General features: G+C 40.5%; 1 protein-coding gene across 5 annotated transcripts in view; it reads left to right on the top strand.

Moving 5' to 3' along the window:
- The window catches only part of AFG2A (AFG2 AAA ATPase homolog A), a 240,830-nt gene that overhangs the window by 96,126 nt on the left and 132,372 nt on the right, over positions 1-12,332 (top strand). The window contains exons 15-16 of one of the 5 annotated variants that reach the window (XM_074273699.1): positions 5,990-6,045; positions 6,973-11,593. The exons of the other annotated variants lie outside the window; for them this stretch is intronic. Coding sequence (XP_074129800.1) covers positions 5,990-6,045; positions 6,973-6,982 — 66 coding nt within the window. The 3' untranslated portion in view covers positions 6,983-11,593. Of the gene's footprint in view, positions 1-5,989; positions 6,046-6,972; positions 11,594-12,332 lie in introns of those variants that run through there. 5 annotated transcript variants of the gene reach the window in all.

Below are 12,332 nucleotides of genomic sequence, written 5' to 3'. Positions count from 1 at the left end.
TTTAAAAAGATCAGAATTTCTCTAAAGAACTTGTTAAGCTTTAAAGAACTATATTGGTGTCATTTCTCATTATGTCATTGCTTTTAATGATTAGATGGATTTATGTATTGGACAGATAGATGTAGAACAAGAGAGCTGGCTAGTTTCAGGCTCTGGTCATATTTGTCAGCTTTTGGACCATGGTCTTCCTTTACCCTCCTCTCTGTACAGGAGTCTGTTATGCTCTCGTTGTTATTATGGAAAAAGGCCCTGGTAAACATTAAAGACTTATGATAATTTTTTTTTTCCCATTTGTCCTAGGTTAGTTTTCAGTCCTTGAGGTGTAAATATGGGGGAAAACATTCAAATCTTCCTGCCAGGAAGTTATCTATAAAATGTGGTTTCCTCTGAAATTACTAAGGATTGTTCCTGATAACTGTTGGAATTGATTTTTCATTGGACTAGCTCTCTAGTTCTTTTTGTCACCAGGTTATCACAGGCATTGCTGGGGAATATTTGAAGGGAAAAGAAAGCTCATGAAGGGCCAGTGGACTTAGGGATACCCAGGTCACTTCATTTCATTCTTTTGGATGTTTCCCTAATCCCCCTAACAACACTCCCATCCAGGCCATATTTTTCAAAATTCTCCGCAAGGATATCATTAGACTTTCTCAAATGTTTTTGGGTTAGGGAAACAATTGATTGGTTGGAATCAAGGAGTAGCATTAATAGCTTGATGTCAGCTTCCTTGTCAACCCAAGTAAACTAAGTTCTGTTTTTGGCATCCTATTGTTGTTGAGTCATTTTTCAATCACATACCACTCTTTGTGGCCCTGTTTGAATGTTTTGCATTTTCTTTTCCAATGTATTTTACAGATGAGGAAACTGAGGCAAACAGGATCAAGTGATTTGCCTTGGATCACCCAACTAATAAGTGTCTGAGGCCAGATTTGAACTCAGAGAGATGAGTTTTCCTGACTTTCAGGCCTGGCCACTTAGCTGCCCCTCTGGATAGACATAATGACCTCTAAAGATGTGGAAAATTCCTAGAGAAAAATAATGTCATAGAATTTAAAGCATAGAAGAGACTTTCACCTAATCAACCTGCGCACATCATTTTATAGTGAAAGAAATAGAAAGATTGTCGCTTCATAGCATCTTCCTCAAAGAGTTGGGAAATCTTCCTACAGTATTTTTGATAAGTAGTTTCTCAATAGCCCTGCAAAAACAGAGAAGACTCTGCTTCCCAGGGCAGCCCACTTTAGGCGGTTCTCATTTTTAGAAAGTTTTAACTTTGGCCAAGCTGAAATCTGCCTCTTTGTAATTTCCTCCTGGTTTTGCCCTTGGGAACCAAGGAAAATAAGTCAAGTCCCTCTCTCTCATAATTTAAAACAGCCACCATACCTTTCCTCCCCCAGCTTTCTTATTTTCAGTTAAACATTTGAAGTTTCTTCCACCAATTCTTATGAACAAAAGTGTTGAGTTTCATTACCATGTTGGTCAATGCCCTATGAATACACTTCAGTTTGCCAATTTGCTCCCTACTTTTGTGGTGTCCAGAAATCAATGCAATCATTCTAGTGTGGTTTAACCAGGATCCTCTTCTTCTCTTAGTTTGGTTCCCAAATCATTTCACTATCAGACAGACTTTGTTGGGGCACCATTTTGAAACATGCTCATGGCCTTTTGGCCAAAACTATTAAAAATGGTTTTCCGTCTCTTCTCTCCCTCTGTTTCTCTGTCTGTCTGTCTGTCTCTTCTCTGTCTTCCCCTTCCTCCTGAATCAGAGGATCAATAAGTATGTTCATATAGTGTTCATGAAGCCAGGCACTCTGCTAAATACTGTTTATACCAAGAAATATATGCAAACATAGCCCCTGCTCTCAAACAGCATACATCTTAAAAGGGGGGAAACAGCATGTAAAAAACTTGGTACATAGAAGAGAAAGGTAATTTGAAATGGGAAGTCACTGGTGAGTTAAAAGGCATTTATTAAGCACTCTACTGGGGACAAAAACATTACCTGCCCTCAAGAAACATACATTATATTATGGGAGAGGACAGGTACACATGTGAGTACCTATGCAGATGAAACACAAGGTAGTTAGGGAGACCACTGACAGTTGGGAGAATAGGGAACTTGGGCTCCATCTCAATGGAAGTTATATATCCTATAAAACAAAAAATAAGGAGGGTGGGTCTTTCAGATATGGAGACGGCTAACAAGGAAATGGAATACCATCTTTCAGAAATAGAGTCTAGTTTGGCTGAAGAGGAGAATGGAGAGGGGGGAGCGTTACAGAAAGTTAGTTTGGGGTAAGCAGGTAAAGGCTTTTAGAAGTTAACATGAGGAGTATTATGTTTTTATCTTAGAGGCAATTAGGAGCCACTGGGGTTTATTGAGTTAGAGAATAACATGCTCAGACTCGTGGCTAAGGAAAATCAGTTAAGCAGCTGTGTTGAAGATAGATTGAATTGGGTAGGGACTCTAGGCAGGCAGATTAATTAGGGGGCCATTGCAGTTGTCCAGGCAAGAAGTGATGGGGTCTGAGTTAGGATGGTGGCTGTCTGAATAAGGAACAGGCTCAGTTGTGATGAATAGGTGAGGAGAATAACAGGTAAAAGGTGTGCTAGCTCTCCAGGGAGCTCTGGTGGCCTGTGCGTTGGACAGCTCTTAACTGATGGTCTTGGTGAATGCCCACAGTGATGTTGTGGGCAGACCTTTGGCAGTGGGGCAGGCACTGGTCTGCTCTTCCCCAAGGGACGATGGGAACATCATAGAGTTAAGGATCTGTGATTGTGGAATTAGAGCTGGAAGAAGCCTTAGCAGGCCATGGAGCCCAGCCCCCTCATTGCTTAGAGGATGAGGTGAGACCAGCTGCAGGAAAGGAATGTACCATATAATGTCATACGTGCTTGCTTCAGTGGTTAGATTTTTACTGGTTTTCCTCATTATGGAGTGAGGTACACTGGTGGTAATGGTGAGGTGGGATAATATTGGGAAATGATTATGCTGTAAAAACAGCGGGGAGAGAGGAAGAGAAAAAAGGGAAAGAGGAAGAGAGGTGTGAGAGAGATTAAAGAGGGAAAGAGGAAAAAGGAAAGGAGAGAAGAAAGAGGGAGAGAAAGATTAAAAAGGAAAAAAAAGGAAAGGAGAAGAAAAATGAGGGAGAGAGAAGAAAGATAGAAAGAAGGGAGAGATTCAAGAGATAGAGGGAGAAAAAGGGAAAGAGGAGAAAGAGAGAGAGGTAGAGAGAGGGAGAAAAAGGAGAGAAGTATGAGAGAGATTAGAAGGAGAGAGGAAAAAGGAAAGGAGAGAAGGAAGTAGAGAAAGAAGGGAAAGAGAAATTAAAGAGGAAGAGAGAAGGGAGACAAAAAAAGAAAGAGGAGGAGAGAAATGAGAGAGAAAAGAGTTAGAAAGAAGGGAAAAATTCAAGAGATAGAGAGAGGGAGGAAACAGAGGAGGGAGAATGAGAGAGAAGATGGAAAGAAGGGAGAGAGAGAGAGGAATGAGAAAAAGAAAAAGAAGATAGAAGGGAGAGAGGAAGAAGGCAAGAGAGAAGAAGAAAGGAGTGAGGGAAGGAGAGAGAGAAGGAAGAAAAGAAAGAAGTCATAAATTCAGTGACATGTGTCCCTCCTTGGTCCAGTGTGTATCATACAAAACAAACCCAGCCTATTACAGGAGGTGCGGCATGCAGGTGAGTGCAGGACTGTTTGGTGGCTAACCTGTTGCTACAAGAGAATGACTAAATGAGGAAATCCTCATTTTAGCAGCCACCTCTTAAACACTTCGTAAACAGCTACACTTTCCTGTTCTGCAGAATAGAAGGGCTTGGAATATAATATTGATTGAATACAGAAAGACAGCTCTTGGGTCCGGCTTCTCTAACTTCCAAGCCAACTGTCTGGTGGAGAGCTGGGCCCTGGGTTTTGCAAATGATTGATAGCAGATAAATCGAGCATATTTACCGAGTCAGCGTTCCACACCTGCTCTGTGTCATAACAACTTCCTCAGAGGGAGGATGGAAAAAATAAAAGTGAACTCTCCTCTTTTCTCACTATGCCGAAGGCATTATAAATCTCCAAACTGGAAGGGGGAAAACCTGAGGCAAACACTGCTTTGCCTGTAAAGCTGTTCACAATTAACCCTTTGAGTTCCTGAAAGTTTGCTCATGGATTGCCTGTGATGATGTGGCTTGGGATCCCTCCATGAGAAGTCACAGTGGAGATGTAGCCCTAGACATTGACTTAGGGAGGTCTAGGATTGAATCGTTTATTCCTGCAACAATCAACAAGCAAATGTGCCAGGCACAGTGCCAAATTCTGAGATTACAGAGTAAAGCAAAAATAGGATCTCTCCCCTCAAGGAATTCCCATTGCAGTGTGGGAGCCAACATGTGAACCTCTAGGTACTCACAGCATATGGCAAGAGTAGATTGAGGAAAGGTAGGCTGAAATGGGGATACATTAATCAGCTGGGAGAAATGGGAAAGGCCATGTTCCTCGTGAAGTCACTTCCATCTTTTAGCCTCAGTTCCCTGATATGTTAAAATGAAAAGCTCAGAGTGATTTTTAAGGTCTCCTCTAACTTTAAATCCTTTGGTTTCCTTTTTAAACCAGGGATTATGGCTGTCTATAATGTCAACAGATTTAATCAGTGCTGCAGCTCAATTTATCAAGATTGAATTTCCCAGGGATCAAGTTGAAATATTTAATTTTGGTTTTTAAAACTCTCCTGAACATATATTGGGGGTGTAAAGATAGCAGGGCATGAGGGCATGATAGCCTCTGTGACCCTGGATAAGTGTTAGACTTAGACTACTTCCTGGGAGTCTAGCTGGAGCTAGACTCTAAACTCCCTTTTCATACTAATATTCCATCATTATGCTCTTGTAGACTAAAAAGCTCTGGGGAAGGAGTAGTCTTAGAAACTATTTCAGTGGATCCCAAACAGTGGTTCTTATTATTTGTACCCATAAGTGTAAGAACCCTTTTTAATTTCATAATCCCCTTAGTAGTTACCTACTTGCGGTGGTTTACTTAGGGCATCTGCTAAATCTTCAGTGGCCTGTGAACTGTGCTGATAGAGAGGTGATCCAAGGGAGCTCACACATTAGGTATAGTTTCATGTGATGGGAGCCACATTCATGGAAATGGAGGGGATTCCAGAATTAGCATAAATCCAGAATGGACAGGAATACAGTCCTTACAAGTGCAGAAGGTGGAATTAGACCCAGAAGGCACAATAAATTCCTATTACAGAAGGAAACAAAAGCTCAAGGGTTATAGCATTATTAAGGGCTAGGCCAGGATTTGCACCCGGGTCTTCTACCTCAAGCTCTTTCCACAACTTCCTGCTGCTCTTTTCTTAGGTGAAATTATTGGGAATAGAGCAACCAAATAATAAGAGACCTGCAGCTCAAGTGAGGAGCAGGAAACCATATGCTAAGAGGAGGAGCTGAAAAAGGAGGCCTGGAGGAAAGTAGACAAATATTTGTCTTCAGATTTTTAAGGAGGAGCCAGACTGGCTTGGAACTGAACTGGAACCAAGAGACAGAAACGACAAAGGCAGACTTTGGCTTTGTGGAAACAAGAATGAGCTGATGAATAGAGCTGTCTATCAGTGTGACTGGCTACATAGGGAAGCCATATGACACGGGAGGGCTGATGGAGACCAGGGCGCTAGGGTATGAACTCCTGATGCAGCATGGGACTAGACCCTCACTTTCCTTCTCATTCTAATATTCTGTAGTTATGCTCTTCTAGGGCATCCTACAGAGGAGAATGGGAAGTGCATGACTTGAGAAATGACCTCCTTCAGTGCATCCTAAACAGCTGTTGCACTGTTTGTACCCATATGGAAGTTTGAGGACCCCTTTTTAACATTAAATATTTCACTACTGCCTCACTTTTTACCCAGGGCTTTGCTAAGGGGTATAGGGTATTTTATATGCATTATATCACTTGACACTCATAAGAAATACAGGTTATTATAATCTCCATTTTACAGATGAAAATATTTAAAGAGGAGAATGATTTGCCTGTGATCAAAAGCAAATTAGTGGGGTAAGTCTTCCTTCCAATTCTCTATTCACATGTAAGAGTTATTGTCTTTAGTGTCCAGTGATTGAGAAAATTCACAGCAATAAAAATTGACCATAATTTAATTAACATTTCAGTAAATTTTTATATTCAAATCACAACAGTATCTGCATACATTGGATAGGAGCAGGGACTGCTCTTTCCCAATGCAGATGAGCATATTCTCAGTGGTCTTAACAGAGATGTCTCACTATCTCCCAGCGTGCACACACAGAGTTAAGTTTCTGACCTAGAGTTACACAGCCAGACTTGAACCAAGATCTTCCTAGAACCAGCTGTGGTACATCTCCACATTTGAACATCAAGAAACTATTTGTATAGTGAGTACCTGAGCAGCCGGTTGGCACAGTGGATAGAGCATGGGGACTGGAGTCAGGAGTACCTGAATTCAAATCCAGCCTCAGACAATTGCTAGCTTGTGGGACCCTAGGCAAGTTACTTAACTCAGTCTACCTCAGTTTCCTCATTTGTCAAATGAACTGGAGAAGGAAATAGTATACCACTCCAGTGTCTTTGCCAAGAAAGCCCCTAAAAGGGGGTCATGGAGAGTCAGACAGGTCTAAAATGACTCAGCAGTCACAAATATTAGCCACCTCATTTGTCCTATCTTCTAAGGGGATGCTTGCTTATTCATTATTCTGAGACATGTGGCATGTTTTATTGGAACTAAATAGAAATCAAGATATAAACATGTGTACTTGTGGCCCTTGGCAATAATTCTGTGACCCTCTTCCCCAAATCTGTGGCTCTTCCTCCTCATTTTATAGCTGAGTGTTGAAGCCAGTGTTGTGCAACTTTACAGAAGTCACAGATATTAGAATTTGATCTCATTCCAAATCTTTGGAATCCAGATCTGGATCTCTTTCTTCAATAATTGCTTCCTCTTTTTAGGGAAATGTAGATTTCTGGAAGATAGAAGATGGATAACCATGGAACGCTTCTTTCTTATGAGAACCTAAGTGTGATCTCTCCATCTCTCCTCTCTGGAGTGCTCAGGAAGGACCAGCACCTCCGGTGAGAGGGCCCCTTTCAGGGCTACTCATCCACCTTTGGTGTCTACCTGTCCTCCAACTTTAACTTTTGGCTCCAAGAAGCTGTAGCATGTGCAGTCTTACACACCTGTAAAATTGTCTTGGCAGACAGACTAAACCAGACTGAGAGTAATTGACAGGCTTCAAATACATCAGTGAGTTAGGGGGTTGTCTATGCCATACATGTGAAGACTTTTCCCTGTGAAATCAGCAGAGAATAGTTTGTTCCAGTAACTGTGAAGGTGGCTGAAGCAGGTGCTGTGGAACACTTAGAGCTTGGTCAGACATCAAAGACCCTAAGGTCATCCACTGCATCCTGAGCCATTACCAGTCTTTCTGACTTTTGTCTTGCCACTGGGATTCAGTGATTCTGGAAGAATGAGGCAGATGACTTTGTATAATTCTACCTCACTTAAATACCATTCACAGATGATGTCATTATTCTATGATGTCATTAGTCTTCTTCAAAAATAAAGGCTGAACCACAATAATATAACAGAGACCCAGATTTAAGTCCCCTTCTGAAGTCTCTTATGTCTGCAAATATCATTGTCAGTTTTTTTTTCCCTGGATGATTTAATCATTTTATTAATAATTCCAGGATTTTAATAAAAGGATAATCATTTGGCTATCTCTCTTAGACCAAAGACTCCTAGTGGTGGTAGATTCACAGTTTATATGCCCTGGAAAGAGCAGGTATTCCCAAGGGTGGCAATCAACTCTAATTGGTTAACTATTAGTGAAAAAGTGAATATTACAATAAGAGGATGGGGCATATTACAGTCAAAATCCTGGGATATGTGACTTGGGTCACCCAAATCTTGTCCAAAGAGACTTATAATTTCCATGTTACCTGTTTGACAAAAGGGAGAATCAACACTTCCCCTGACTTGTCTGAGTAAACACAGTCGTTAATTTTCAGCCACCTATTTTTTCCTACTGTTCTGTCTTGACTAAGGAAGTACCTTTTCATACTATTCTTTGTCTCTCATCTACACTGCTTTCTTCTTCCTTCACTTCAAGACTAGCCAAGTGGTGCGGTGAATAGAATATTGAATATAGCATCAAGAAAATCTGAGTTCAAATCCTGCCTCCCTTTTTTACTAGCTGTGTGATTCTGGGTAAATCACTTTCTCTAAGGCTTAATCTCCTTATCTGTAAAATGGGGATAATGGCACCTCCCTGACAGAATGATTGTGAGAAATATATATGAAAATATATTATATTTTGATCCATATTTAGTCTCTGTAGTTCTCTTTCTGGATGTGGATGGCTCTTTCCATCACAAGAATATTGGAATTGACCTCAATCACCTCATTATTTGAAAAGAACCAAGTTCACCACAATTTATCATCACATAATCTTGCTGTTACCATGTACAAAGTTCTCTTGGTTATGGTGACTTTACTCAGCATCAGTTCCTGTAAGTCTCTCCAGGCCTCTCTGAAATCATCCTGCTGGTCATTTCTTATAGAACAATAATATTCCATAACATTCATATACCACTTAAGGGCATCCACTCAATTCTAGTTCCTTGCCACCACAAAAAGGGCTGCTAAAACATTTTTGCACATGAGACCTATGCTTTTATATTGTAATCACAACAGTGTCTACATATATTGGGCTCTCTTCTCTTCTCCTTCAGTGTTATTTCCTTTCATTTCCATTTGAGGAAATGCGGGTTGCAAGCCTGGGTGACTGAGAGGTTGTCAGTGCCCTTGACAGTAAAGTAGGGGAGAGGAAAAGAAAATGAGCTCAGTTTGAACATGCTAAATTTAAAAGGCCTTTGTGATAACCAGTTCTGGATATCTAATGAACAGTTGGAGATAGGAGATATGAGGTCAGGAGATCTTTTTATTTGGGATTCATCAATATAGTGGAATTCATGGTGTTTTTGAAATCATGAAATGAAATAACTTCAAGGAAGAAGAGAAAAGGGTCTGGGACAGAGCTGTATTGGACACCTATGGGTAGTGGACATGAGCTGGATGGAAATCCAGCAAAGTAAATTGAAAAATAAGCAGACAGGTGCGGAGCCAAGATGGCAGAGAAGATACACACGAATTTGTAAGCTCCCTTCTTCCCTCATTACCAATTAGTTAAATCAGCCTCTTAAATAATGCTGGACTGATAAAAAACCACAAGGATTAGAAGCACAACTTACCAGCTGAAGAGAATCGGGAATTTCAACAGAAAAGGTCAGTTCCAAGGGGAGGCAAAAAAAGATCAGCACAGACAGGGTTAGGTGCTAGCACACTGCTGATCTGGCTGGGGAGAACTCTGGGATCAGAGAAGCCACTGAGATAGAGGAATCTGACACAGGCTGATAGCTCTTCTCTGCTTATAAAATAGCATTTCAGAAGAGAAATCAAGCCACTTTAAAATATAAAGCCAGATCCTAGATCCACTCCAATCCAGAAGTGACCTAACACCAATCTCCACATGGCTGTGCAGAGGCCTTCTGCTGCCCTGGGCTTCTTCTTGGGGTAGTTGAGAGCCTGAACAGCAGGGACATGGCCAGAGGCAGCCTTTAATCCACATAGTGCCGGGCTCAGCCTGAGGCAGTGGAATTCTAGCAGCAGTGAAATTCCCAGAGAAGCGGAACTCCCAGAGCAGCGGAACCTCCACTTTTGGGCAGTGATTTCCAGGCAGACACTTCTGGTTTGAGCGCAGGGGCTTTTCACATCAGCTGCTAATATCCACAGCCCCAGGGGAGGCTTTGGCTGGTATTTGTGACTTCACTGTTCAGCATTAAACCTCAGGGCAGTCTCTAGGCCACACAGCGGGTTCCTTCACTGAGCACTCCTTGAAACTGCAGCGGTGCTAATCACCTCTGAGGCATTTCTGGGGAGGGGAGAGGAGGAGGGGGGGAGGGGAACTCTCTCCCAGAGCTCTCTCTTAGCCCAGACACAGGATTGTAGCATCCATCCAGTCTGGGAGGAAGCTGATAAATTTCTTACCCCAAGGGCAGACCCCTACAGATTTTTAACAATGAGTAAGAAGCTGAAGAGAACTATTGACACCTTCTATACAGAGAAAGAGCAGGTATCCAACCCCGAGGGGGCTAACAGCAGAGAGTCTCCAGATAACACCTTAAAGGGGAATGATACCTGCCCCCCATAACATAACTCTCTCCTAGAAGAGACTATTAAAAAGTTAAGAGAGTTTGAAGAAAAATGGGGAAAGGAAAGAGAAGCTATGCTAGAGAGTAACAACGTCCTGAAATTTGAGTTGGAAAAAATAAAGAATTCACAGGAGGTACAGGGAAACAAAATTTGTGAATTAGAAAAGATTAAAAAATCATAGGAAAGTAGGATTTGTGACTTGGAAAAAGAAAATAACTCACTAAAAAAAATAGTGAAATAGAAAAAAATTCAACAGAGCAAAATAATTCATTTAAAAACTCAATTGGATATATACAAAAAGAACTAAAAAATGCGAATGAAGAAAATAACTCATTAAAAATCAGGATGGAACAAATAGAAATGAATGATTCATTGAGAAACCAAGAATCAGTCAAACAAAAAAAAAAAATGAAAAGCTGGAGAATAATGTCAAATATTTATTGGGAAAATCTATAGACCTGGAAAATAGATCTAGGAGAGATAATCTGAAGATCATTGGACTTCCTGAAAATTATGATGAAAAAAAGAGCCTAGATTCTGTTTTACAGGAAATCATCAAAGAGAACTGTGCAGAGATAATAGAAACAGAAGGGAAAATAGGTGTTGAAAGAATTCATTGAACACCTAAAAAAGACCCTGAAAAAAGAACTCCACAGAATATTGTGGCTAAGCTGCAGAACTACCAAACTAAGGAAAATATATTGCAAGCAGCTAGGAAAAAAACAATTCAAATATCAAGGGGCCACAATAAGGGTCAAGCAAGATCTGGCTGCCTCCACATTAAAGGATTGAAGGGCTGAAAGGCAAAAGAACAAGGATTACAACCAAGAATAAACTACCCAACTAAGTTTAGCATTTCCTTCTATGGAAGAAGATGGTCATTTAATGAAATAGAGGAATTCCATTTGTTTCTAAGAAAAAAAACAGACTTAAACAAAAAAAATTTGATCTACATCCACAAGATTCAAGAGAAGCAGAAAAAGGTAAAAAGAACTCTTGATATATCTCTGAAAATATCTCTGTTGTGTATGTACAGAAAGTCTGCATGGATAATTTGATTTTACTGATATAATATAAAAAAGGGAAGTAGTAAAGGGAAGGGTATAGTATCAGAAAAAGGGAAAGAAGAGAAAAAAAGAGGGAAACTACATCCCAGGAAGAGGCATAGAAAATACACCATATCTGAGGGAATTTAGAGAGGGGGAGAAACATTGTGTGAATCTTACTCTCATCAGAAGAAGCTCAAAAGTAAATAATTGACATATTTGTTTTTCAGAGAATTCTCTCTCACCTCATTATAAGGGGGGAGAGGAAAAGGAAAAAGGAAAAGGGGAATAAGGGAAGGGTACAAGAAAAGGGAAGGTACTTATAAGGAGGGGGAGGAATACTAAAAAGGGAGGGCTGTGTGTCACAAGTGGGGTCCATAAATTAAATACTGGGGAAGGGGTTAAGGGGAGACAAGGGGGGGGGGAAGCATAATCAGGGGATAATATGATGGCAGGAAATACAGAATTAGTCATTTTAACTGTAAATGTGAATGGGATGAACTCTCCCATTAAAAGGAGGCGGATAGCAGATTGGATCAAAAGTTAGAACCCTACAATATGTTGTTTACAGGAAACACACTTAAAGCAGGGAGAGACATACAGAGTAAAGGTAAAAGGTTGGAGCAGAATCTATTATGCTTCAGGTGAAGCCAAAAAAGCAGGGGTAGCCATTCTTATCTCAGACCTAGCAAAGCAGAAATTGATCAAATTAAAAGAGATAAGGAAGGAAACTATATCCTGCTAAAAGGTACCATAGACAATGAAGCCATATCAATACTAAATATATATGCACCAAGTGGTATAGCATCTAACTTCATAAAGGAAAAGTTAAGAGAGTTTCAAGAAGAAATAGACAGCAAAACTATAATAGTGGGAGATCTCAACATTGCACTCTCAGAATTAGATAAATCAAACCACAAAACAAATAAGAAAGAAATTAAAGAGCTAAATAGAACATTAGAAAAACTAGGTATGATAGATCTTTGGAGAAAACTGAATGGTGATAGAAAGGAGTATACTTTCTTCTTAGCAGTTCATGGAACCTATAC

This window comes from Sminthopsis crassicaudata, chromosome 6, assembly GCF_048593235.1.
Source record: "Sminthopsis crassicaudata isolate SCR6 chromosome 6, ASM4859323v1, whole genome shotgun sequence".
Lineage (NCBI taxonomy): Eukaryota > Metazoa > Chordata > Mammalia > Dasyuromorphia > Dasyuridae > Sminthopsis > Sminthopsis crassicaudata.
Note: the sequence above shows the minus strand (reverse complement) of the source record. Positions and strands in the feature narration are given on the sequence as shown.